The 23,036-nt window shown below is 40.7% G+C and overlaps 1 protein-coding gene across 3 annotated transcripts in view; it reads right to left on the bottom strand.

Annotated features, from left to right (window-relative positions):
• Positions 1 to 7,480: 7,480 nt before the first annotated feature.
• ascc3 (activating signal cointegrator 1 complex subunit 3) overlaps positions 7,481 to 23,036 on the bottom strand; it is a 208,505-nt gene continuing 192,949 nt past the window's right edge. For all 3 annotated transcript variants that reach the window (XM_031278220.2, XM_031278219.2, XM_031278221.2), the window contains exons 37-42: positions 17,482 to 17,706; positions 14,706 to 14,857; positions 12,084 to 12,210; positions 10,336 to 10,542; positions 9,441 to 9,616; positions 7,481 to 7,888 (exon numbers count right to left, since the gene is read on the bottom strand). In XM_031278220.2, the coding sequence (XP_031134080.1) occupies positions 7,717 to 7,888; positions 9,441 to 9,616; positions 10,336 to 10,542; positions 12,084 to 12,210; positions 14,706 to 14,857; positions 17,482 to 17,706 (1,059 nt within the window). In that variant the 3' untranslated portion in view covers positions 7,481 to 7,716. The remainder of the gene's footprint in view (positions 7,889 to 9,440; positions 9,617 to 10,335; positions 10,543 to 12,083; positions 12,211 to 14,705; positions 14,858 to 17,481; positions 17,707 to 23,036) is intronic.

Genomic DNA, 23,036 nt, shown 5'->3' on the forward strand with positions numbered 1-23,036 from the left:
TACGTCAAGGAGTAAACCTCTATATGTGGGCGCCCGCTCTACCAGGTGAGCTGACCACGCGCCCGCAACTTCTTCTCTGGGGACTACCAACGTTAAACTTCACAACCGCACTCCTGCTTCTCCAGCTTGACCCCACCTAAAAAGGGTGTAAAATCGCCCATGGGCTCAGGTGACATAATTGAAGATAATAGGCTTGTTCGAGATGAGCCAGACCTGTTAGATCCTTTTTTTTTGTTGGTCAAAAATAAAAAATGATATTGACCTGAGATGTGTCTTCTGTGACTCACATACATAAACTATTGTCCATCTGTTCTGGAAATGTATACATGTACATACCCACAAACTGTGGCTAGATATTTGTAGATTTGTCTTGGATAATATTACCTGTAACTTTGAACTTTTACTGGAAAATGTAATATTTGGTTTTGTCAGATACAATACTATACATGAGCTGAGAATATTTTCTTATCAATCTCATCATATGCTTTGCAAAGTTTTACATTCATAAATGTAAATTTGCCAAAGGAAAACCTCACTTCATTGTATTCAAAATAGAAATGGAACTATACATCAAGACAATTACTTCATCAGAAAACATAAAAGCCATTAAAACTATAAGATTATTCTCCTTATTTAATGTTTACAATTTATTCTCACTTCTTTGCTGACCCCTGGCATGTTTTATGTTTTTTCATTTATTTTGTTTCTTTTTTTGTCTTTCTACTCGTTTGTTTTTATGTATACTTTTTATATTTCTATAATTGCCTAAAAATAAGTATTGTATAACTTTTTCACATATTTGTAATGTATACTATGTTTAAATAAAAATGAGATGAGCCTGGCCTGCGCAGAATCGATCACCGGCGATCGCCGCCCAATGCATGCTGGGTAGACTTGATCCCGACGTGCTCTGACGTCATGCACACATGGGCAACGATGACCCCACGAGATCAAGGCGGTCGCAGGTTTGTGACGCAGGCAGTTGCTCTCCACCGACTGCAAGACCCAGGTGGACCCAGGGGCATGCTGGGAAAAGCCCGCCTCTCAGCTGATCTAACATCTGATTGGTTCAGAATCGACTCAACCTGATGACGTTTTATATAAACTAATTGTTTTTGAATGGAAGGGATTTGAACTGCTATTTGTCAGATTTAAAGGCTTATTCTGTACAGAACACATGTAGTGTGGCTGATAGTGACGTTTAGAAGTCAGAGAGACTAAATCCGTTCAGATTACGGATTATCTACAGTCTGTCGTTTATTAACATCAGCAACAGATCGCTGTAGAGCATTTTGACAGCTACTCTGTCATAATAAAAACAACTGGAGACTATTCAAGCTGATATATGGGTCTGATAACATTGTATTAAATCGGAATCGGACCTAACAGGATGTGAGTGTTTCTTTGACTTCCTGTTCAGTTTGATGGCTGCTGGAAACGACTGTAAACTGTCAGCGACTTTACCCCAGATTTTTGTCACCGCCCCCGGCTGCTGCCGCCTGCTCTCGTCCACTTTACAGGCGAGGCGACGCTCATCTCGAACGAGCTGATTTATCAGATTTTGTGCAGCTCCCTCTGGAGCCACAACATGCTTTATACTGTAGAATCCAAACGGTTCTGTGAGCACACTTCGATGTGGAACATTTGTGGAGTTTCCCTTTGATGTTGCTATGCATGCATATCGTAGGAATGAATAATCTAAGGTATTACAGAATGGATGGACATGATCTGCTCCAGTGTTAACGGAACTAGGATCAAGATGATCAAAGCACCTTTCAGGAAACCCCCAGGACGCTTTACACAAGTACAAGGGGACAAAAAGAAAATAGTACGCTAACATAAATGCAGACTGAAAATAAATAATGCTAAATGCTAAATGCTGGGCAAGAAGGGGGGGCACAGGGTGGCACCGCCCCCCTGAAATATTGATTGACATCAGACACATTTAAAAGTTGCATATAGTCACTTTAAAGGCGTTTCAGGTTGTGTACGCTGCAGTCTGGTTTTGCTGTCTCGTCACATTGCTCTACTACCTCAGTGTCTGAACACAAGTTAACATTTCTAGGGAGATTTATTTGACAAAACAGATGTGACAGTTTAGTGAAGCCCATGTAGTGGGAAGAATCATTTTTTCACACACCTGCACTGAAATCCACTGTGGAAAAACCTCTGCAAAACCAACATACTGTGAGTTTTATCCTTGGATCAATGCTTTTTAAACTAACACACCAAACCCATGTTTTTGTATATTGTTGTCACAGTAGTACAGGCTTCTTGTAGCACTTAACCCTAACACCAAACCGGTGGTAGAAGAAGTACGCAGATCCTTTTTTTAAGTACACGTACTAATACCACACTGTAAAAACACTCTGATACAAGTAAAAGTCCTGCATTGAAAATGCATTGAAAGTATTAAAAGTAAAAGTACTCGATGCAGAAAAATCCTCACATTTTAGAAACTGGAAATGATCCAAATAGTTCTGTCAACTCAGTGTTGTGGACTATATATTGTTGGGTATGATTTATAATTAAACATTACATTTTATAAACTAAATGTGTTTTGTGTGCAAAAATCTTAATGTGTGAAGTAACTAAAAGTGTCAGATTAATGTAGTGGAGTAAAAAGTACATTTTGGGTGCCCAGATAGCTCAGTTGGTAGAGCGGGCGCCCATATATAGAGGTTTACTCCTTGACGCAGCGGGCCCGGGTTCGACTCCGACCTCCTCCCCTTTGCTGCATGTCATTCCCCCCCCTCTCTCTTCCCTTTCATGACTCCAGCTGTCTTGTCAAATAATAACCCCCAAAAAATAAAAAATAAAAAATAGTACATTTCTCTCTGAAATGTGGCGGAGTAGAAGTAGAAAGTGGCATGAAAAGAAAAGACTCAAGTAAAGTACAAGTACCTCAAATGTGTTCTTAAGTACAGTACTTGAGAAAATGTACTTAGTTACATTCCACCGCTGCACAAAACCTACCAATATAGAATAGGTTGGGGTGAGGTGATGTCACCGTTTGAATGATCTAGTCATTTACTGGTACCTTCCTATTTACCCATAAGGCCACAGTGGTTGGTATAAGTTGGTTTAGTTCATGGATGTCTGTGGGGTCTATTTCTCTCTTTTTTTTTCTCAAGGTATTTATTAAAAAGAAAACCCCTAAAACATAAGTTCACCTCTTTTATACATTGCAACGGTTTCTGGTCAGATAGATGAACACTGAGTCACACAATCATAATTGTTGCTGTATTATTCTCCACAGCGTAAAACTTTTCACTGTAAATTTACAGTAATATACTGGCAGCAGCTTCGCCAGTAAACTACTGTTTATTTACAGTAAGCATACCATTTTTAAATTTGCAGGTATTTTACTGTAAATAGACTTACTGTATTATTTGGATTTACAGTAATATACCAGCTGCAGTGTAATTCCCGCCTTTTCCTTTTTTTCCATAGACTGTATATACAGTCTATGTTTTTTTCCCAAGATGCATTGGTATTAACAGTTAATACCTGTAATCTGTAACATGTGCAGATTGTGCTGTGATATTATTTCCTCCCAGAATGCATTGCCATTTACAGTATGATCCTGTGTACCATTAAAACAGTAAGATACTATGAGATTTTAGTTGTAAATTTACATCAAAGGTTTACAGTACAGGGTTTCTGCAGGTTTCACCAGGTCAGATTTAAGAGTTTTTAAGACCATTATAAATGACATTTAAGACCTTTATCACATCATCAACTAAGTCCTGAATTCAGTTTATTTCAAGCCAAGTATCGCTAAACTTGCATGTCCCCATAGCTGAAGAATAAAATCTGTTTTATGTCCGTGGTACAATCTGAAAGAGACCCGCGCCAATCACACGAAAGCTGATTGGCTGCAATATAAGTTGCATGTTGGTCTCATTTGTAGTTGTGAAATTATATTTGGACTACAAAAGAAAGAACTACAACACCACGGAATTAAAAAATGAAAAGAATTTAGACCTGTTTAAAATGATTTAAGACCACAACACAATATTTCAGCGAATTTAAGACTTATTAAGGCATAAAATTTTGATTTTGAAATTTCAGACTTTTTAAGACCCCGCGGAAACCCTGTTCTCTGTCGAGTTGAATCTGTAAAGCATGTTGCATTCTGACCACATCTCAATTCTTGATATATTTTTTTCCAGACACAATATCCATCAATATTACAGTCAAGGGTATTCTAAGAGTTTAACGGCAACAGAGACATTTGTGATTTTAATGGACAGGGTGGAAACACTGAATATGGAGAATTGTCATAGATTACACTGCAACTTGTGTATTTTCTATCAGAGAATTTTTTTTTGTGGGATGCTTACCAGACCTTCTCCTCAGTCAACGAGGCGACTTATTTACATAACTCTACCGTAGACTCTGTTACATATTGGATGTTGACTGAAATTGATTTTTTTGAGTAAATGTTGTGGAGACCAGTTTATCCAGACAGACTACAGCGGCATACAAAATGGCAGCAAATGCTCTGCTGGCATAAACCAGCCTTTCTCCCCAAGTTAGAAAAGCCCACCCAAAATTCAACAAACCAAAACTTTCTGAGACTTTGCAACCACAAACCTGTCGGATCATATAATAGTGTCTGTAACACTCTTTCCAGTGGCAGAATCTGGGTGAAGGGGGTTTCAGACACATATCTGGCTAACGGCCCACTTTACACAACAACTGGCTGGGTGTAAACGTACAGGTGTATAAGTGGACAGGGTTTAAACTTCTGCCTCAAGCTCTTTTCCTTTTATTCTTCACACAACTACTTCTGTGAGTTTGTGTGTGCACAACAAAGTGCGAGACCATTAATGTCTGGGTATCAGTCAAAAAATGTCGATACTGATACCAATGCCGTGACTTTGATACCGGTTCCTGAACGATACCTATTTTATGATATCCATTTTATCAGGCTGTGTATTGGCAAGAATCTGGCGATACAATACGTATCACAATGCATGTGTCACGATTCAATATATTGCAATATATTTTGATACTGTGTGTAAGGCAGTATAATTTAGAAAAACTAATATTTAAAAAAAGACATGATGTGCATAAAAGTCGAAGAAGTTTACTTTAGGTAAACAATTCAGTACACAGCCAGTTTGGGATTGTGGTTCACAGGTTCTTAGTGAGCAAACTTTTATATGTTAAAGTAGGCCAAAGTTCAGTCATAGCTACACTGTTAGCTTCTAGCAAAAAGTCAGGCACTGTTAGGCAAGGACACCAGTGGTACTACTAAAAACATATTTTTCGATATTGTGTTTTTGATTTGATTTTTTCTTACAACCCTAATTTTAACATTACTCTTTACGGCACAAATCCTTTCATTTATTTTTCTGCTCCTACTACGTGAGCCCGTCTCTCTGTGCATTAGAGTTTTTCCTGTGTGTCTCCATGACGTGTTTTGCTAGACAGCCAATCACCAGCATTATTAGATCTTAGTATTATCATGCTGCATGCCTATTGGCTCACTGCATACAGACTAAAGCTTTTTTATCTTAGATGTGGTTGGATGACCTTGTTCATCTGAAGAATAGCGAGGCCTCTGTGTGTCCAGCTTTCATAGGATTTTCAGATACTGACGACGGGTTGTGTCCTCCAACTTTTGCAAAAAGAAAGCTTTATTTCACAGCCACATGTGGAATGTGACAGCCTTGTTCAATCGATGGTTAAATCAAGAAAATGAGAAAATAAAATATCTTAAAGGGTAACTACAGTTTTTTTTTCAGCCTGGACCCTATTTTCCTATGTTTTTGTGTCTAAGTGACTGATGGGAACAACAATCTTTGACATTGGTCCAGTATTAACTAAGATCGCTGCAGTCGGCAGCAATGAAACAAGCCTCAATGTAAGTTAATGGGGCAATTGTCCAGCTTGTATTTACCTTCACAAAAGTGCTTGTTTTTCCACTGACAGGCTCAGATTAATATTCTAAAGTGTCTGACAACATTATGGAAAGAATCCCTTCAGAGATAGGCCTTTTTAAAACCTCTTTGAGACCTTTCTGTTTAACCAGAAACATCTCTGAAGTCGCCAGCGCTAAACCCACCAGACTCCATTTAAAAAAGCAATACTTTTAGCGTGTATATAGCCAACATATTTTCACATGTAAATCAGTAAACTGTGTTTATTTCAACCAAAACTAGAGTTGTGATGGTTGGAAAAGTGGAAAGACGACCCAAAACAGCTTTTCATAGTTTTATTTTGTTTCTGTCGACTTTGAATGAAGTGTATTTTACGATGCTTAAATATTTTTTTATTTACATGGAGTCTGGTGGGTTTAGTGAACGCAATTTCGCGGATGTTTTTATGTTTAAAAAAGGATCTTACTCTTGAATAGAAAGGTCGACCTCCTTAGAAATCCTTTCCATGATTTCAGACACTTAGAATATTAATCTGAGCCTGTCAGTGGCAAAACCAGCACTTTTGTAAAGGTAAATACAAGCTGGACAATTTCCCCATTAACTTACATTGTAGCTTGTTTCGCCGCTGCCGACTGCAGCGATCTTAGTTAATACTGGACCATTGTCAAAGATTGTTGTTCCCATCAGTCACTTAGACACAGAAACAGAGGAAAATAGGGTCCGGGCTGAAAAAAATGGTAGTTACCCTTTCAGTGAACAAAAACTTTTCTCTTTGAAATAATCACTAGATATTCTTCTAGATCGCCCATTTCACACTGATATTAAATCATCAGAGAAATCCAAATTAGAAGAGACACAAAACATTTTCCTGCACTAACAGCAGCTTCAAATGACCAGAATGCAATGCAGTCACAATACAGATGTTTTAACTAAGAAGTGAAGGTCACTGCCACTGACTACGTTTACATGCACACTATATTTCACTATTATTCCGAATATGATAATATTAAGAATTTGATACAGGTCATGTAAACAGCATATTCCATTTAGATATTCCGAATAAGGCCTTTTTCAGAATATAGCATTTTCCGATTAAGACGTGGGATATTCCGGTATTATTCAGGTTTTAGAAGCATTCTTTGGACATGTATACAGTGCATTCGGAATATGTGTCTCAATCACAGTTTTCACCCCAGTTTACGGCCTCTTGCCTGTTCACGGCTTAGCTGTGCGTTGCTATGGTTGCTGTACACAAACCAACCAGCCAACCGTTTGCAGGGCTGTGGTAGATATGCATGGCCAAAAGAAAAACCCACATCTCTGGTTGGAAGGACAAACAGCTACTTTTTAAACGTTATGAAAGACTTGGATATGAACAGGTTTTTGGATATGCGCAAACACCGTTACGCTGATGTTTTCATGTTTTGTTAAAGGACTGAAAGAGGGAGGCTGTGTTTGCAAGTGCTCCCCCAGGAGTAAAACTTTGAAAAAAATCCTGTTTTGCACGGCTGCACGTAAACAGAAATATTAGTGGAATATTAATTTTGATAAGCCATCTGAACAGCTTAGTTGGAATATTGTCTTTTTTGGAATACGGGCCAAAACCAGAATAATAGTGCATGTAAACGTAGTCAATATTAGAAATGACTAACTAAGCAGAAGTAGATAAGAGAAGCTGATACAAAGTGGGTGGAGCAAAATAAAAAGTAAAGTGGAATGCACCGATCATTACAAATCAGTGACACTGACAGCAGTTTGAGGATGGCAGGTAGAAATCCTTTAATACAATCACTTGTGTTTCAGATTCATCCCACTCATCTGTTGATCAACGACTTTTTCGGTCAGTGTTCCTCTTGAGGGACAGCTGAGTCGTTGAGTCGGACACCTCGGAGTTGACCTGAGCAGAGATGCTGGCGGGTGTTACATTCAGGTGGATGTCGTACTGCTGGTCCAGACCCAGATAGCTGTCACTCATCAGGTACAGTGTGTAGATGCACCTGAAACCACAAGGCACATGGATCAGCAGTTAGAACATAACGCTAGAAACACACTGCACGCTGAAGCGCCGCGAATAGCTGCAAAGCGCCGTGAAGTTGAGCTATTTTCCAATCAATCCGTCCGGCTGCGATCGGGCGGGGAGCGGCCATCGTTTTGGCGTCTCCTGTGTTTGCGCCGCGATCCGCGGGTTTATGGTGAATTTGGCTGTCTTGACTTCTCAGCTGCGTCTACAGCGAGACATGGATCAGGCCCACGGACAGAGAGACCGATAGGTAGGTAACTATGGTAGCCATACAGTTAAGCTTAAGGAGTCACTGTGCCTTCCGGATGTATGTTTAACGTTAAAACATGATGCATAAATAACACTTCTTTTCATCCATTCGGCCCAGTTTAATATACAACTTAATTGTATGCAATATATGCGCTAGGGGGTCCCTACTCTGTCTCTCTTTTAGCTAAGGGGTCCCTGGCCTAAAAGAGGTTGAAGACCCCTGGTTTAAAGGATAAGTCTGGTGATATTCTGTATTTTTCCTATCGTAAATAGGTTCCATTTGACTCAATCCCACACACAGTACGCAGTCCTGCTGCCTCAAATACCACTTAAGCACCAAAGAGTAACGTTTTTACCAAACGCTCCCGATGCCAGCTGTTATTTTATTTTGTTTTATTATACTCTATTATTTGTGAGCCATTTTAAAGATGTACATCTTCAGTAGGAACCGTTGGGCTTCGGGCTGCGAACCACAGACGGGGTAGAGAAGTAAAATAAAATGGAGTGATGGACTGACACATTGTTGTGGTCTTTTCATAGTTTCTATCACAATGAGGCTGGGCATCTGAAACTAGCTGGAAGAAAACAATCTTCCATATTCTGGTGAAATGACATCTTAAAAGTCAATAATATTTTAATGAGTTCTTGGACCAGTAGGGGCCATGCCTTCTCTGAAATTGTTAAATACAGTAAATGTGGAAATGTTTGACCATAAAGCTGTGACAACTATGTTTCTGCTACTAATCCAGAGCGTTTGTCGGTCGATGCTGTTCAACTGAGGTGTTTCCTTTCAATCGCTGTAAATGGAGGGAATGGGGAAAGCTTGTGTTTATGTCGGGCTTAGTCTTTATCGACGACATTCCCCTTTCGGTAACATTCAGGTGCTGCCAGAAATTGCGCGGGATGCCCCTCTTTTAAGGTCGGATGTCTGCTACCTTCCGCCTTTTTTGTGTTGTAATTTTAAACTCTGGTGGATTTCTGAGGACTATGGTCAACTGCTCCTCAGATCTCTGCAGCAACAACTATTGAACGTACACGTTCCACCAAAACAAGTTCCTTCCCGAGGCTATTTTGCAGAGGCACCGTCACTGTTTCCAGGGCTTCGCGCCGCCCAAGATGACTGTGATTGGTTTAAAGAAATGCCAATAAACCAGAGCACGTTTTTCTCCCATCCCAGAATGCTGTGTGGACTAGCCACACCCTCCTCTACAGCGCTGTGGAGGAAGGCCTGGCAATGCGAGACTATGTCTGGCTTTATTCCTCTTTCTACCCATTCTTACTTCCCAGTCTTCTCCGGTGTATAGAAGGCCACAGACACAGCGGTGCGGTGGCGCACGTATCCGACCCGTTTGACAGCCAGCAGCTCCCTGCGATCCACCTCTCCCATGACCAGGAACCAGCCTTCATCCTTGGCCTTGGGGAACCTTGGTGCCTGGGCCTTACTGTCCTGCTTCCTCTGAAATAAGAGACACATAGTGTACAGTACCACTGTGCTACATAGGCGTACATACTCAGCATATCAAGTTTATTTCATTATGAGATCTCAGCTGAGGTGGCCTTTAGGTGATATCTGGACAACACAATTCTAAGATATGATCAACTTTGTTAATAGCTGACAGGGAAATTCAACAGAAACTATGTTATGCTATGCTACACAAAATAGTACAGCTGATAAAGCCATCTGATTTATTATAAAAAGTCAGTTTGTGCTGTTTTTAGAGCTGTAACTCTTCCATGTTTTTGCTGTACATTTAATTGTCTCAGAAATAATTGTGATTAATAATACAATTGCCTCTTTCAGTCAAATTTTAAAATATGTGTTAATGTATTACTTTTTTAAACAAATTCAAGTTTTGAATGAATCCCAGAATACATCTTTTGGGTTTATCACTGTCATGTGACCCAGATGATGTAATAACACAAATACACAGCCTATGAAGTAAACTATGCCTCTTTATTATAATAAAACATTTTTCTAACTGTATTTTTTTTTCTAATAATAAAGTACATTTAATTTCAGAACATGACTTTTGATCGTTAAGTACAGTAAATATTAGATACTTTAAGACTTTTACTCAAGTAATATTCTAAAAGGTGACTTTAACTGGGGATCCTTGTACTTTTACTCAGGTATTGCTTTCAAGTACTTTATACAAGGGTATTGTGCATACTGACCCTCTGCTGGCCCAGGTTGATGCGTCTCAGTGACACCTGCAGGACGTACTCCTGGTCAGCGTGGACATCCAGCCAGCGGCGCTCTGCCTTCGGGTTGGTTCCTGCTGCAGGCAGGGGCCGCTCCGTCTCCTCCTGGCTCTCCTCCCACCAGCCCTTCACACTCATCTCAACCTCCAGCACCGGGAGATGACTCAGGAAGGACCATGCCTGAACGGGGGGGGGGGGAGAGAGAGAGAGAGAGAGAGAGAGAGAGAGAGAGAGAGAGAGAGAGAGAGAGAGAGAGATAATGGTTTGGTGGGCATTCACACCAAGAAAAGCGATCCGGCAGATTTGCCACAGGGTGGTGCGGTATGGGGAGTGTCAATGAAACGGCCCATTTGTGTGACGTGTTTTAAAACTTTCTTGTGGCAGAGATAGAGGCAGTGATGTTTCTTGTTTACTGTATGGAACTCTCACACCGCCTCAAACCACACTGTTGGGTCGCGTTTCTCCAAAAGTTGAATCTGTCATTTTTTTCGGGTCCCCCTGCGGCCCCCACCGCCACAGCTTTAACGCACTGCCCCCTTTCAAAATGAATGCATGCGTTTTTCACCGGACTGTCTGACGACTGCCTGAGTGTGTGTGAATGCAGCCTTACACCCCATCCCCCCACCCCCTCACCCACTTTGCACAGGCAGCCTACCCATTCTCCAAAAACCCCGCTGCAAGCTGAAAACGATGATGAACGATGAAACTGCATTTCCTCATGTGACATGAAAGTGGTGCTCAGAAAGGAAGTACAGAAGTGTGAAAAAAAAACAGAGAGTTGAGTGTTTGAAGAGGGATCTGTGTTAGATGGTCAGATCTGTCAGCTACTGTACAGTAAGTCTGCTGTTTGATAAAAGCTTGATTTTTATCAGACACAGACACTGTTCCCTGGTCTTAGGTGCCTCTTAAGTGTTTTTTTATGGAGAATTTAACATTTGGCTCAACACAAAAGCCCCACTATGAGGATGACATAAGACAAAAGTGATAGGAAAAAACAGTGGTGGAAGAGGGTGTGTGTGTGTGTGTGTGTGTGTGTGTGTGTGTGTGCGTGCGTGCGTGTGTGTGGGGCAGTGTTTTTGAGGGCTGGGAGGAGAAAAGCCTCTCTGATCCGCCCGGCAAAAGCTATTTATGTGAGGATGACTCTCCCTGGGCAAGTCAAGACAGGAACGCTGCTGCACATCTAATTATTTAATTAGAGAGGCCGCCACACTCCGCACACGGTGGAGGAGTAAAGGTGGGGAAGGAGGAAAGCGGGGACCCTGATTGGGTGAAGCCACAGGGCCTGCCGTTGTGCCCGGACACTCTCATTACTTCTGCAATTAGCACTTAAATTGGAGCTTTAAACCCTATCAATGGAGCTGTAATTGGGGATCCTGGAGGTATCTGGGACCACAGTGACAAGACTGCTCATGGCACGTGACTGATAATGGGGTGTGTGTGTGTGTGTGTGTGTGTGTGTGTGTGTGAAACAGAGAGATAGTGTGTGACCTGCATGCACTAAATGTGGGAATAGGTCCATTCTGAAGATCATTTTTCTAAAATGTACAATATTAAAGTCCTTGCAATGTATGTTTTTTCGTGGTTATTTGTAAATCAACATTTCCCAAAGTAAATATTTTACTGATTTTGATGGACACTCATATTCCCTGCGGGTGTGGAATCTCCAGAGGCCTCACGATACAATATTTGTGTTCTTGCTGTGATAATATTTGTAATCTTACCTGTGCAATCTGACTTGATTGAAACTCTTGCCCTACGATAGCAGCGAAAACACTTTCCTTTCCATTGCAGGCAGCAATCAGCTCAGGAAGTCCTTCGATTGGCCTCTCCTTCTTATTTGCCCATTTTCTATGGAGTTAAGAGGGAGAAGGGAGAGATTCTCGGTAATGAGGCAGCATCACAACAAATCCTACCCCATGCTTCCTGCTGTCTCTCACCACAGGGACTGCGGGTCTTCCCTTCTCATCCCTCTCTTACCATTTTTATTGAGTCTGGACAAAAATATTCTACACTGGCGGTTGCAGGCCTGAAAATCTTTAAGGTGTGTGTGTGTGTATGGAAAAACTATCCCAATTTGTTTTGAACACTCATTAGGTCCTATGTATGACTGCATGTATGTTTGTACCAGTGTAGGAGGTTTTCAGAATGTAAATGATGTTATGTGATTGCATTCCTAAAGGTGGTAATGCTTAGGAACTTTTAATCAGATAAACACGCACTAATACATACAATACAGAGTTATGTTTGTTGTTACAGCAGCCAGACCTTAAAGTATTTCCCCATGCATTGGTGTCAGTAACTGGTGTAAGTGATTGATGTGAACAGAAATCTCTGAAATTGGTCCAGTATTGAGCGGGAACGCTGTAACTGGCAGCCGCGAACCGGGCTATGGGGCATAAGCGCATCATCAATTTCCGTCCACTAAAAGTTCTGTTTTTGCCGTTGACTACATTATGGACAGGATTAGGGCTGCAACAACGAATCGATAAAATCGATAAAATTCGATTATTAAAAAAGTTGGCAACGAATTTCATTATCGATTCGCGCGACACACCACTCAGTCGCAGAGATAAAAGCAATTGAGTTGAGTGCCGTGTGGAGCGGCGCGGAGCGAAAGAAAAGAAAAAAGAGCAGAGCGGGGGTAGAGGAAATACGGAGAGAGACCGGAGAGACCCGTAACGTTCTGAAACACATGGCGGAGGCAGAGAAATCAGTATGACCTAAGTCATCCAAGGTGTGGGAGCATTTCACAGTAAATAAATCGAAAACGTGTTAATTGCAAGATAAGCAAAAGCGACATGGCATGGCACAGGCGCACCACGGTGACGATTCAGCACCTAAAACGTAAACACGTCGGAGTCCTTGATGAGGAGGAAGGGAGTTCAACAGCAGGGTAAAGTCACTACAGAATCCTACTTTTGTTCCGTTTTGAGGTGAGGAACGTAACGTCCCTCTTCTGGTGCTGGTGTGGTGTTTACTCGTTATCCAGCTGACTAGCATGACAAGCTAGCGTTAGCTCGTTAATAACAGTAGTAAAGCAGGACTAAAGACACGTTTTTATTCACTCGCCTTTTTTGGCCCATTCATTTTTCAATCTATTGTCATTAATATATTCTGTGCTTTGTCCCATATCAGTTATTGTTGACAAATATATTTGTGTGTGTTGTACTTTTTAATTTCATTTTAAAGTTCTTTTATAGCACTTGGTCATCTTAAGCTGTGTTTAAATGTGGTGTACAAATGAACTTAACTTGCAATTAATACAATGATAGTAATAATTTAATGAATAAGCTTCAAGTGAACGTGTGTGTGTGTGTGTGTGTTGTCTGTATCTACTCTTTGGGTTACTTACCTTTACACAACTATTAACTAAAACAACAAGTATGTAAGTATGTATTGAGTTGATGTAAATTAATGCTTTTTTGTTTTTTTATCCGATTCATCGATTAATCGAAAAAATAATCGACAGATTAATCGATTATTAAAATAATCGTTAGTTGCAGCCCTAGACAGGATCCCTACAGAGATAGACCTTTTTGTTAAAGAGTAAGATCCTTTTGTTTAACCAGACACGGCTCTGAAATCGTCATTGCCAAACTCACCAGACTCCATTTAAATAAACAATACTTTAAGCGTGTTTAGAGCCAGCATATTTCCACATGTAAATGGGTGAATTAAGGGTTTATTTAAACCAAACCAGAGCTGTGACGGTTGGAACAGTGAAAAGATGGACCAAGATGGTTTTTAAGTATTATTTTGTTTCTGTCGACTTTGAATGAAATGTGTTTTACAGTGATAAAATTACTGTTCATTATCGGTGGGTTTGACGATAGCGATTTTGGGGATGTTTCATTAAACAAAAAAAAGCATCTTACTCTTTAACAAAAGGTCTACCTCTGTAGAAATCCTTTCCATAATCTTGTCGGACACTTAATAATAATCTGAGCCTGTCAGTGGCAAAACAAGCCCTTTTTGTGGACGTAAATTGAAGGTGCACAATTGCCAATTGACATTACATTGCAGCTTATTTCGCCGCCGCCTGCAGCAATCTTGCTTAATACTGAGCCAATGTCAAAGAGTGTTCCTCCCATCAGTCACTTAGAGACAGAAACATAGGAAAATAGGGTCAAGGTTGAAAAAAAACCTTAACACCTAGAGTCAACATGTGAAGATGCTGTTGAGACATTAATGGAACATGACGAGATGTAATGTTCACTGATTCTACAGTAAGCACAGCTTGGCAGCAGGGAGAGCAACGAGGCAGATTAACCATCTACTAGAGTTAGCTACAAATCATTGTACAGGCATTAAGGCTGTACCTGTGGTGAAGGAATGTTGTGTACCTGAAAAGATAGAGGTCTTGTTGTTCTATATGTGGCAGCGTCAGTAATGAGGAGTCGTGCAGCCAGCGGCCCTGGACGATCATTTGCACCAGGTTGCAGATACTGATGGCCGTAACGAGCCAGCCTTCATTGGCAGCAACATCCAGCATGGCCTGAGGAGAAGAAAGTATAAACTTAAAGACAATCTACATTTTTATTCCATCTCAACGTACACCCACAGGGTTTCAAATAAGCAGAGTTTTGAATCCCCACTTTTTTAAGTTGGGCCCAGGCCATTTTGTTGGGTAAAGTTTTGGGTTGGGTTGGATTATTATTATTTTTTTTTTCCAGATGCAATTTATCAATAAATGTTCCTCTTTTGCTCTCCGACTGTGACAATCGTCCGAGTCCATGCCCGTCATGTGTGCAATTAGATATGCCATGCCGAGACCCGTGACGTAGTGACAGACAGTTGCATTCACTTTATGTACTACTTCATGTACAGTAAGTATCAATAAAAACATACATTCATTCATTCAATAAAAACAACCATAAAGAAACCGAAGACGAGAACCATTTTAGTAAATGGTAGCAGCAGGACACCAGAGAAGTAGCTACATCCATGAGCCATGCAATATCACTGCCAGATACACAGCATGGAAAATCACAAGCACATGTACACATGCACACACACACACACAAACACCCATCCTTAGCTGTGGACAATGGCTTACAGACGTTGAGACATGGTCCTAACTTCAAACAGTACAGACAGCGAGCGCATTACACCTTAGATACAAACTAACCTGCATGGACAATCTTTGATCGATAAAGTTATAGGGTTGTTATCTACGTTACTGACTCCAATAACCTGACCAGGCGCTACGTATTCTGTTGTTCAACAACCTTGTCTCCAGCCACTTGTCTCAACGCCATATAAACACTGAGTGAACACCCCTTGTGGATGCCAGAAAATGAGATTCCTAGGTGTTAGATCTAACCTCTGAGCATCATGTTATTTATGAGATGGATCAGCAAGTTCAACTACAAATCACCTACTAATGTTTAACATTCGCCTTATTCTCGGCTTCGACAACACAGCACCGCTTCCCAAGATGTGCTCTCTTTTCATGTGCAGTACATCATTCAAATCTATCAGTTATGTACTCCTCTTTAACCTTTACATCATGTTGCTATAATCAAATGACTCAGCTGTTATTTCAATAGAAATTTAAGCTTGTGTTTATGCTTCTGAACTTGTTTCACTGTACTGTTAAACTGTGGAACGTTTATGATGACAAAATCAAAAGTGGATCACTGAACACCAGAAGTCTTGTATCAATGTGTTTATGAAATACCTAATTAAACTGCGCGAACAATGCATCCCACACAGACTTCATCAGGGTAGACTGCTGTTATACTATTCCTGCTTTTATCAGCACCTGGGAAGGTATTCTTGCAAATGATCCTACTTATTAAAACCTTTTGTCCATATTCAGATACTTTAACAAGCACCATTACTTCCATTGTTACGATTAAAAACTAACCTCAATAATCTAATCTAAATAAGACAGCAAAAAGATAGGGGAATTTGGTTGTTGCAGCAGTACGACAGAAACAACAGAAATAAAGACATAAGTATATAAAGTAACAGAAATAAATAGTAAAGAGATACATAAACTAAAATAAGAATAGAATAAAAAATAAATTAAAAAAATGATACAAGAGCATTTGGAGACAAATGACATGGTAAAGTGAGTGGTGCTGATAAAGTTATAGTCGTGTGATAAATAGCAGCAGAGACAAAAGGTCAATGTAAACAACATTATATATGTATCTGACAAACTGAAATAACTGAAAACTGAAATAGTTGTAGCCAACTTAATCTAACATATAAATCAAGGAACCTGTGTGTCTGTGTGTGTGTGTGTGTGTGTGTGTGTGTGTGTCACCCGCATGTGCAGTACAGCAGCTGGGGTGGGGAGTTGCAACATCCCTACACCGGCTCTGCAATCAACGGAGCAGCGGGTTCAAAAAGGCGACTAGCGACAAATCTAGCGACTTTCTGTAGAAGAGAGACACCAGTATTGTCCAGAGAGAGCGAGGTCTTTCTCTCTTGGGACCGCAACAGTTACCTCTCTCTGTCACTTCTGCGGCGAGCCTACAGGCGTGCCATGTAGTGGGCCAGCGCTTTGCATGCCAGCTCCGCCACCATCGGTATATGTGAATGGGTGAATGAGAGGCAAATTTTAATGCGCTTTGTCCGGTAAAGTAGAAAGGCGCTATATTAAACCGGTGGCTGCTCGAAACCGATTCAAGACACTGGTACTTGTCTACCATGCTGCGAATGGCTCAGGCCTATCCTACATCCAGGACATGGTCAAACTATACACCCAAGCCCATCCACTACACTGACTATGTGCCGCCCGGCTAACGCTTTACTAAGTCATGGCTGTTTGTGGTCCTGGCTCCACAATGGTGGAACGAACTCTCCACTGACATCAGGAAAGCAGAAACTCTACACATCTTTGGTCGCAGACTGAAAACTCATCTGTTGGGACTGCGCCACAAAAACAACCAAATTCTTTCTCTGTCTCTTCTTGTTTCTAAGTGTAGCACGTGAAGCAGATCAGCATATTTGATGAAGTTGATGTACTTGCATGATTTTTGCAATTTTTGGGTTGTACACACATGGTTGAATACACTTATTGTAAGTCGCTTTGGATAAAAGTGCCAACTAAATTAATTTCATTTTTATCACATTAGTAATTTGTTGCAGCTGCCCAATTAATCTTACCTGACAAATTCGGATAGTGTTGTCCAGTACTGTCTTGGTATCGGTGTTGTAGTCGCTGCATGGCAGCTGGGCGTGGCTGAAGTGGGCCTGCAGCAGCAGGTGGGTCTTGGTGTGGGCGCTGTCATAGGAGTGGGGGTTAACCTGCAGGGGGAGCTGCTGAGCCAGTTGGCTGTTCAGCTGGTCCTCATTGTGTCTGACGGGCAGCTCGGCATACTCCTCTGCATCCTGCGAGACAGAGATCAAAAGTGAAACAGGAAGTCTAAAACATGTTGTGGTCAGACCTTTTTAATCCGAGCATCTGTACTGCATATACCTCCCCGCTCTTCTGGTTTGGAAAAACGGCTGATTCCCTTCTGCACAAAGACTGTGGGGGGGGGGGGGGGTCTTTTCACCAGACCAGATGACCAAAAAATCCAGCACACCTGCTTGCAAAAATCTACCAAAGATTGGGATGATATTTTGAATTCTTCAAATTTTTTGAATTACATTTCTGAGAATGCTAAACACTGAATAGCAAACACACAGTGAAATGCACTGGGTAACTGGATTACTAAATTGACGATGATGGTCCATCAATCTCCACCTGTGCTGAGGCTGCGTGTTGCGCCTTGTTTGTGGTTGTTATTCAGAGAGATGCGTGGACACGCATGGCTCCTCTCCTCTAATTCACTTCAGTTTAACTTCGGCTAATGTAGTCCTATCAACAGGCTGTGCTGGATGCATTTGTCATAGCCTCCCCCCGGCCTGGACTGTCAAGACTCCATCCGTCACTGACTGAAGCCAGTGTTTCAAAAGCTAGGACCTGAAAAAGGACCTGAGCGGAGAGGGGGCTGGGATGAGGGATAGAAATAGGAATCATCTCCGACTGATTTATCTTTCATTGCCGTTGTGTCTGCATATGTGATGTGCTGGGGAGAGACTATAGATCTTTTAGCAGACATCATGACCAACAACTCCACACCACCTCAGACCCCCTGATAGGAACATTTATAGAGACAGAGGAGGGAGAAAGTAATGGGAGAGACTGAGGCTTTGAAGCACTAATTGCAGAGAAAAACTGAAAAAGTGAAGCTACGCAAACAAAAAGGGAGGGAGATATGCACAGCTGAGGCCTATTGTGGGGGTCAGGCCCACAGTACAACTGCTACAAAAACATATTTTTACAAGTTTTGCACAATTATATGTTTTTGAAAAAAAGAAAGGACAAAGACATACCTAGTAAATTTCTTGAAATGGGAGCTGACACTTGTCTGCAGTTTGTCCCAAATATCACATAAATCAGTTGTGTTGCATTTTAGAAAAGCCTCTTGATTTGATTTTGTCTCAGAAGGTACAGAAAGACAATCAATTAATTAATTAATGAATTACAGAAACTCAAGCAACAGCAATTTCGATAATCAATTAATCGTTTCAGTCATTATCAAGCAAATATGCAAAACATTCTCTGGTTTCAGTTAGTCTAATGTGAGGATTTCTTCTCTGTTTTATGACTGTAAATGAATTACCATTAGGTCTTGGGGAATGTTTGTCGGTCAAAAAAATGTCACTTTGAATTTTGTTGTTTCACAATTTAGTTATGTATGTATTAATGTTATATATGTATATTGATTCATAAAATGTCCATATTATTTTGGATGATACATCTATGATTATTTTCAGCGATTCATTAGGTCTGATGTTGTGCTCATCTGCCCAATCAGTAGACAGTATCAACAATGGGGAGAACAACCTCCAGTGCCAGAGCCAGAAAAAACAGCAAAAATGGCCACACAAATTGATAGTAAGCGCTGATGCATCTAAATTGGCATATTTCTTCAACTGGCGTGGCAAACATTAAAGTGCTCATATTATGCTTTTTGACTTTTTCCCTTTCCTTTATCGTGTTATATATCTTTTGTGCACTATAGGTTTACAAAGTGAAAAAGCCCAAATTCCACCCCAAAGGGACTTACCATCTTCCAGAGAAAACACTGTTCACAATCTGCTCCAAACAGCTCTATTGTAGTCCAGCCTTTACTTCAGAGACAAACGCGCATCACTTTGTAACATGTTATAATGCTTGCCTAGCTGCTAGCATGGCACGCCCTCATACTATGCAACTGACTAGCTAGCAGTGCTTACCTAGCTACTGCGCATGTGCGACTCCCAACAAAGATGGATTAGAAGTGTGATGCCTCACTCGGTAGCTAAAACAGAGAGCTCAACACACAGGGTGAAAAGAGGAGCTACAGCAATATGCAGTATAACCTGAAAATGAGCATAATATGAGCACTTTAAGTTTTAAACAAAATTAATTCAGTCTGATTGACTACGGCGAGCATGGGAGGTCGAAGTTGACGCAGGAAGGGGGTTTGTAGTGAATGTTTACAAAAGGTAGTATGAGTAAAGATGGCACCATTTGCCTTTGTTTTCTCCTCTAAATAAGTTTGTCTAACTAGAGGATTAGTTCTAACCTGCCTGATAATCTTGCGTTTCTGGCCCTGTCGGATTTCTGTTTAATGATCTCGGCAATTAACTTGGTGAGCACAATGTTATGACAGTATTACCAAAGCATGTAGCAATGATAGGATAGAAGCAGTTTTTCTTGTCACCATTATGTCAGGTTTTCTTCATTGACCTGAGACCAGTGGTGGAATGTAACTAAGCACATTTACTCAAGTACTGTACTTAAGTCCAAATGTTGAGGTACTTGTACTTTACTTGTTTCTTTTCTTTGCATGCCACTTTCTACTTCGCTATATTTCAGAGGGAAATATTGTACTTTTTACGACACCACATTAATCTGACAGCTTTAGTTACTAGTTACTTTACAAATTAAGATTTTTGCACACAAAACACATGTAGTTTATATAATACAATGTTTTATTATAAATTAAACTACCCAACAATATACAGGCCTACAAGTCCTGCTGAAATGATTAGACCATTAAATTAAGTTAATTGACATAACTGTTTGGATCGTTTCCAGTTTCTAAAATGTGAGGATTTTTCTGCATTGAGTACTTTTACTTTTAATACTTTAAGTACATTTTCCTGATAATACTTACATACATTTACATAAGTAACATTTTCAATGCAGGACTTTTACAGAGTGGTATTAGTACTTTTACTGAAGTAAAGGATCTGAATACTTGTATATGACAACATGTTTGACTGTCTTGTTGGACAAACTTTATGTTTGATGCAGTTTGACTTCACTGTGAGAACAGTGCAGTCTTAGGAGGTAGAGGACAAATACAGCAGGGAAGAAAACAGAGACAAAGACAGGCTGAGTGGTGTGTAGGAGGGGGTGGGAGGTGGTGCAGCAGCGAGGTGTGGGTGTTGCTCATTAGTGGCCACACTGCAGCAATTAGGGGGAACTGGAGAAGCATGCCAGTGCTTTGTAGCTAACAGAGGGGGAGTGGACAGGGCGGCATGGTGACTGGCCTATTGTATCGCAGCTTGTTGGGGAGGGGAGGCAGCAAGGCATGGCATGCTTTGGTTTGCTTTCAACTACATGTGTGCAAAGGAGAGCGATGCTAAGTGTCTCAGAGTAGACTCCCCTCCATATGTTAGCATCATTATTGAAGTCAGGTTAAACCATTCAACCCACTGAATGGACTTCCAGCTGAATGGTAAAAATGTAATACAAAAATAAAAGCGAAGGAAGATCTAAAAAAAACACACAAGTAATAAATAAATCTCTAGTGTGAAATTGTAAAAAAATATTTTTTAGGCTTACACTTTAGTCCCAATGGCATTGTTTCCTTGTGCTACTTTCAGATGGTTCTATTTTAAAGATTATTTTTCCTTTCTCCAAAATGTGTAGGCCTACTCATTTTTGCTATATGAGCAGTTCATTCACCGGGTTTACACCGGCGCTGGCCGCTTTCTGTCAGGCAGAGACATGCACGCATGACCCGCCCACCCTTTTAGTATTGGCTCAGCTCGCTTGGATCTTTAAGTGAGGTGATACCAACAAAAATAGGCAAATTTTTTTCCAATGAAAAACCAAAAAAGAACGGTTACAAGCGAGTCGAGCCGCGCCGTACCATGCTGTGGAAATGCGGCTATACTAGAGCACCAAATGTGTATTTACCTGCTGTTGAAAATAGTCCTAATGCACATTTAACTCCTGTTTGAATAAAGTTTGCTGAAATAAGGTAATTACTGAGCCTTTAAAAAATGTAAACTTTTTTTAGCAGTCAAAAATGTTTTTTTATCAGCATCTGCATCAACACACACGGTGACAGATGATCAAGAAATACATCCATTTCCTTCAAATAAGTAAAGATGTCCATTAGGTAAATATACATTCTTGGATAACCAACACCAAAAAAAATCATCATTTGTTCGCATGGCCTCATTTTATACTACATTAAGATAAGATATCCTGTCCACAAAGGACATGACCGTCTTGACAGATTTTTTAATTAGTGTCAGTAAGTATCTTGAAACAAGAGAAAAGATCACTGCACTTTTACAAAAAAATGTACTTGATTTTCTTTACGTTTTGCTCTAATAAAATCTCAATTTTAGAACTCAATGGTAGCCTAAAAAGTAACTGATTAAGTGAGGAAATGCACTACGAATAACTACAAACAGATATTAACCCATTAAAAGCAGTGGTAAAAAGGAGTATGTCATCCTCCCCCCCTCAGTGAAGCGTTATTATCAAACCCACGCAACTTTGAACCAAGTCTCGCCCTTCAAAAGCATTCACACGCTACAATTGGCCAGGCGTCCATGTTTAAGCTAGATAACGTAACCCGATTTGTTCAGGTCCTATCCCCTCACCAATGGCTATCCTAACCTTAAAGGTGCAGTAGGTAAGACTTATATAACTAACTTTCTGTCATATTTACTGAAACTGACCCTATGTTCCAGTAGAACTACATAAAGCAGGTAATTTAAAAAAAAAAAATCCGGCTCCTCTGGCACCACCTACAGCCTGTAGTGCGATTTGCAAAAATCCACCGCTCCCTGTTCAGATGCACCAACCTGCCCAGGGGGGGTGTCTAACTGCGTGTCAATCACTGCTCATGCACACACATTCATTCTCCCTTGTGGGGGGAGGGGCTTAGGAGACCGTTTGGGCTTTAGCAGAACTAGCAGGGACTGAGAAGTTGAGAAGTTGACTGAGAAGTTGTCGATGTTCAAATTCTTTGGCTAAGTCCTGGATCTTCACAATCCTACCTACAGCACCTTTAACCACTCGAGGTCAATGCCTAACCCCAACCAATCGAGCTGCTTCGTAGGGCGGGACTTGCCTAGAAGTTACGTGGGATCCATAATAATGCCTCAGTGAAAGGTGTGAAACCACCATGTCTGGTTTTGATCCCACCAATCACAAGCCAGAGTGTTGATGCACAAGGTCAATCAGTAAAAGGAAGAGGGCGACAAATCACACTGAAGCCCCAGCATGAGGAGAGTTAATGAAGCTCACCCAAAGGTGTTAATTCGATAGAAGGGAGTAAAGTGCACGTGTGGACATTAACATTCCGTTAATCTATCTTTTATTGGCAAATGCCAACTAGAATATAATAAGGTAGAACTTCTGTCACTGATCACAGAAC

Source organism: Sander lucioperca, chromosome 10 (genome assembly GCF_008315115.2).
Source record: "Sander lucioperca isolate FBNREF2018 chromosome 10, SLUC_FBN_1.2, whole genome shotgun sequence".
Taxonomy (NCBI): Eukaryota; Metazoa; Chordata; class Actinopteri; order Perciformes; family Percidae; genus Sander; species Sander lucioperca.